The 5000-nt window shown below is 36.2% G+C and overlaps 2 protein-coding genes across 2 annotated transcripts in view; one reads left to right on the top strand and one right to left on the bottom strand.

The window, feature by feature from the left end:
• Window positions 1-5000, bottom strand: part of LOC137977533 (eukaryotic translation initiation factor 3 subunit I-like) — a 24508-nt gene that overhangs the window by 12177 nt on the left and 7331 nt on the right. The gene's annotated exons all lie outside the window — the stretch shown is intronic.
• The window catches only part of LOC137977534 (uncharacterized), a 9019-nt gene continuing 6383 nt past the window's right edge, over window positions 2365-5000 (top strand). Inside the window, exon 1 of the mRNA XM_068824784.1 lies at window positions 2365-2591. Within this exon, the coding sequence (XP_068680885.1) occupies window positions 2474-2591 (118 nt within the window). The 5' untranslated portion in view covers window positions 2365-2473. The remainder of the gene's footprint in view (window positions 2592-5000) is intronic.

Genomic DNA, 5000 nt, shown 5'->3' with positions numbered 1-5000 from the left:
GAATCAGGGGTTGAAGAGAAATAATGGAATAAGTATAACAGACATTTTGTGGGGCGGAATAATGACTTCCTTTGGAATAATCAATTGTCGACCGGAATGAGTAAATTTTTTCAACCGAATAATGAGTTGTTTTTATCATTGGGATAACGACAATTTACGAGCAGGAATAATGAAATAATGAACACCCGATTATTCCTCTTCATCCCCCGAAACTTGAAGCTTCATTCTTTTGTGATCTTCCTAGCAGTACTATATCGGCTCTCTTTAAGCATTTTTTATGGCTTCTTGTCATTTGATGGGTAACTAAAGTAGTCTAACTAACTTGCTGATTCATGGAAGACGTCGGCTAAATATAAATAAAGAAAATTATACTTCTCATTAAGATAAATAAGGAAAATCAAACCCTAGCCGGACCAACAAACAGGGTCTTTAAATAACTGACGATAAAATAGCTGAAGTGTTGCATTTGCAATTCCATGTACAAATGGTGAGATTTTCAATTGCTCTTGGATAAGAACAGTAAATCTTATATCCCTCCTCTCGTAACACTTATTCGTAAATAATTCAGTCTGCGAGGTGTTAGAGAACACACACACTGTTCGAGAAGAGTAGGGGATGTAGTCCCTGGTTTTGTGGTATAGTCTTTGAGTGGCAACTTTAAAATTACAGCAGGTCCACATCAGCTGCCGGTATAGCTGCCTATATATACTAACCTGCTTCAACAAAAAACAAAAATAAACAAAACAATCTAACGTGCATGCATTCTGAGGAATGGATGCAAATTTTCCCCCTTGGTTTAATAATGACCCAAACGTTGACTTTACCAGCCTCTTCTAAGAAATGTATCAAAGAAGAGGTGAAATATTTTCAGATTCAACACATTTTGGGTTTATGCTAACCATCTTTTTTTCTCGCATGGATAACTGACGCTCACGAACATGATAACAACAGTAAATTATTGATTGTTGTTTTGGTTGTCCGAATATGGTTGCAACAATACCCCCACGGGATATTTCAAATATTGAAACTCCGACTCGTTTTTTTTTCTGCAATATATATTACTGACGCTATTATAAAGAACGATTGAATTGACGTCTTCTTGCAAGTTTGACTTGTCGTCATATTGGCGCCATGTGGCTGACAGAAAACAGAGAAAAGGCAAGAAAGAGAGAGAGAAAATTAATAAAGATTCCCTGTGTGAGTCTATAGAAGGAGCAAGAACAGGTAACAAAGGGTTTGAAAATTGTTTGAATTTACGAAGTATATGATCTAACCAAACCATTATTATTTCACTAAAGTATTTGTAAAGTAATAGTCTTAGAATCCTAGAATTTGCCCCCCTGCGGGTTGCGGGCGAGGCGTTCGTAAACTCCGCTTGTTTTATAAGGAATTTAAGTCAACGTCTAGCTGAAAAAAAGACCGTTGTAACCCTGTGCTATTAAAGAGTAATGGCCAAAATTGATCATAGATATGTTGTGGTTCATTTAAAAAAAATTCTTGATAAAATTTTTAAAACCGGTTCAAAGCTTGATTTTCTTTTCTTTCAGGTTATGTTAATGAATATTAGACAAAGAAATATCAAAATTGAACTGGTTTGGAAAATTTCAACCAAGAAAAAATTTGAACCACAACGGATATATTGTGTAATTAGTTAATATTTGTAGAAAGGTATTCAAGAAAAGATTGAGTCATTCTTGGATGTATTATCAATCGTTTTTCTCAGTTTTATGTTCTCTTTTACAGTTTATAATGAAAAAAATTATGTATTAACAATCTACTCAAAAATCCTAAGACGACAATACGACATCGAGCGAAAACTTATCTTTAAGAAAAACGTATGACTTCACTAATCACAGCAAAAAACGCAGGACGTTCTCTTTGAAATTGCTCAAAACGTAAAATGATCATAAAGAATATTTGGCGGGGATCTATAGTGCTGCCGCCCAGGTAAGTGTTTTTTTTTTATTCTAAGACTATGAAAGTGTAACAATAGTTTTAGTGTATATTTTTCTGAGCTTCCGATTCTGTACTCTCCAATTATAGCAACCCAAGGGTGCAGAATTGTTCCAAAGAAACTCCTAATTAACAACTTTTTTAAACATTTTTTGTTGAAACGCTTTGTTTTAATTTTCTTTGTTTTTGATAAGCCGTTCAGTTAGCAGACGTTTTCTGCCAAACAATCTTAAGTATGATTCATTTATTCTCTTTATGTTAAAAAATTACACATTTTCCTGAAGTCGCAAATTGCCGTTTAGTCCAGTAGCAGTTAAAGATGACATAAAATATTAATCTAATCAATCTTTTCAATTAACTGCCTTAATTAATTGTGTAGCGGTGCATAAACGCTACAAAGCATCCTTGCAATTAAAGCAAGGAGGCATTCCTAACATAAACAGTAGATCGCTGGACTGAGTGCGGTGTTCAGATCTTCAAGTTGATGGTTGTATTCCACTGATTTTTCATACATACAACAATGGCATTCAAAACTGCTATGTTGCTGGCTATACTGGCGGTTTGGGGAATTTTTGATGTCCAAACGGCATCTATTTCCTCTGAAAACGCCGATTTGTGGGAAGATGATATGGAAAACGGTTGGTGTTGTCAACTTTTAAGATTCCTTTACATCTTTTGCAGTTGTGTTCAGTGCTAAGTTCTTTAAACTCCCGAACAAGAAAATATTTTGCTTTTAAGAAAGATCTTAAGAGTTTTGTTTCAAATATTACTGTTCATTACTAAGCTAAAATCAGTTTCTACACAGGACATAAAAACTGGAACTTTCAAATCAACCTTTCAAGGAAAAATCTAATGTGAAAAAGAAAACGTCCAACTGAGAAAGTCGGCATCAAAATCTGGTAAATTTGACTTTGTTTCCTTATTGGTGTCAGGGCAATGGTTAATTTGTTTCACTAAACATGCTTTTTTTTCCTTTTCGAGATGCTTTCAAACTTTGAATTCAGTTCCTACAAATATCTGAAAGTTTCTGAAATATTAAACTATGAAGTATGAAGAGTTTCAGTTCAAATGTGTTATTTTACCCAAAGAGAAACAGTTACCACCACAGCTGCCACCGACGTTCAAATCAGTGATTTGAAAAGGGCTAATTAAGCACTGGCACTCATGATCATTCTGAACCCAATAGAACTGATTGCAACATGCGATTGTACACTGTATTATAAGAGCACAACTCAGCTTTAGGTCATCAAAGACATGTAAATTCTTGCAACGACCCAGCGTTTCTTTAAAGCCTTATTTTAAAGTTTTTTTAAGTGAAATAATTTATATGATTTATTGTTATCACTACCAAAAGAACCATTTAGGACTTGACGCTGTGCGGAGTAGAATCGATTAGATTTTTACACCCTATTCGACGGTTGTGACCACATTTTAGACTGTGAATATTCTGAATAATGGTGTAAACGAGTATTTTGACGTCATAAACAAAAAATCGACGCTGGTTTGAGAACTGGGAACTTTGGCGTAGTCCATTTCAAAACAGAGTTTTACTAAAATTAAGAAATCAATTAAAACTGTTGTAACATCAATTGTGCCGATATAATTATAAGTGGGCTTAATTTTTAGAATTAACTCTCAGCTTTTCAATCACATCTTGTATGTGAATGAATTTTTATAAACAGGGTTGGACACTTAATTTTGAGAACTTGCCCGGATCAGTTTTCACTCGCCCAAAAGTTTACCCCCCCCCCCCCCCCCCCCATCTCTCCAACCAATTTAGTCATCTTTCGTTTTGTACTATTTAATACCATTGAAATTTCCTTCAACACTGTAAGGCTATTAAAGTAAATAGAAAGTCTGTTTTAGTTTCAACACGCATTGATCAGAGTGCTGGGAAAGTCCTCAGTCTTCAGAGTTTCAGTAATTCCCGGCGAGTGCTAATGTCCAATCCTGAATAAACATCACTTTATTTTAAGCCCGGTTTACACTACAGAAAATTTTGGGCACGGTTCGTGTGAATTGGCACGGGTGACAAAAAAGAGCTCAGCAAACTTTGTTTACACTAAACCATGTTTACCGTACCAACAATACTGTACCAAAATTTTTGGGCCCACGTAACTGCTGTTAGAGACATGCGCAGTTCAACTATAATCAAGAAAAGCCGCCATCTTGAAATGTACGCAAAAAAACCGCTAGCCCATATGAATTAAGGCTCAACCTTGGCCGTTAAAGTGTTTACACTACTTGTTCTATCCGAACCGTGCCGCTTTTCTCAGCACCCGTACCATTTTCACCCGTGCTCGGACTACCTCGCCGAAGGTCCCAGCACGGGTAAAAATTTTGGTTCGGCACGGATGAAATTTGGTACGGACAGGTTGTTTACACTGCAAATTTTATCCGAGCCGAACCTTTTTTTTCGGAACCCATGCCAATTTCACCCGAGCCGTGCCAAAAATTTTCTGTAGTGTAAACCGGGATTTAGCCTGCTAATAATTCTCAAGTTAAGCCTGCGGCTAGCCTCGTGAAAAGTCCATGAGTAAGTTAAGACATGTGGATACAAATACAGTGGAACCTTGATTTAACGAACCTCTATATAACGAAGGTCTCGGTGTAACGAACGTTATTTCACGGTTGGGGCATTTTCTTTTGTGATTCAACGACCTGTATTTAACTTACACAACAGACTGAAAGTCCGGGGAGGGTTTGATAAAGTAGCAGGGAAGAGCGCCGGGGACTGATGAATTAAATTGAAAAGGATTTATACAGATATATCCCTCCAGCGAGGGATTTATACAGATAAACCCCTCGAATGAGGGATTTTGTAGAAACAATCCAAAAACAAATTAAGACAAACGAATTTTCATCGATAGCCTTTTCTGCAACAAAAAATGAAATTCTGATTATTTCAATAGCGACGTTTTACAATTTAAAGTGTTTTAAAATTATGAAAGTACACCGATTAAAAGCAGCACGTCCAAATTCAGAGCGTTGGTATTATTTCAAAGACCTAACATCTCTATGCCCGGTGCCCGTCATGACAAACTTCA

The sequence above is a fragment of the Montipora foliosa genome, chromosome 11 (genome assembly GCF_036669935.1).
Source record: "Montipora foliosa isolate CH-2021 chromosome 11, ASM3666993v2, whole genome shotgun sequence".
Classification (NCBI taxonomy): domain Eukaryota; kingdom Metazoa; phylum Cnidaria; class Anthozoa; order Scleractinia; family Acroporidae; genus Montipora; species Montipora foliosa.
Note: the sequence above shows the minus strand (reverse complement) of the source record. Positions and strands in the feature narration are given on the sequence as shown.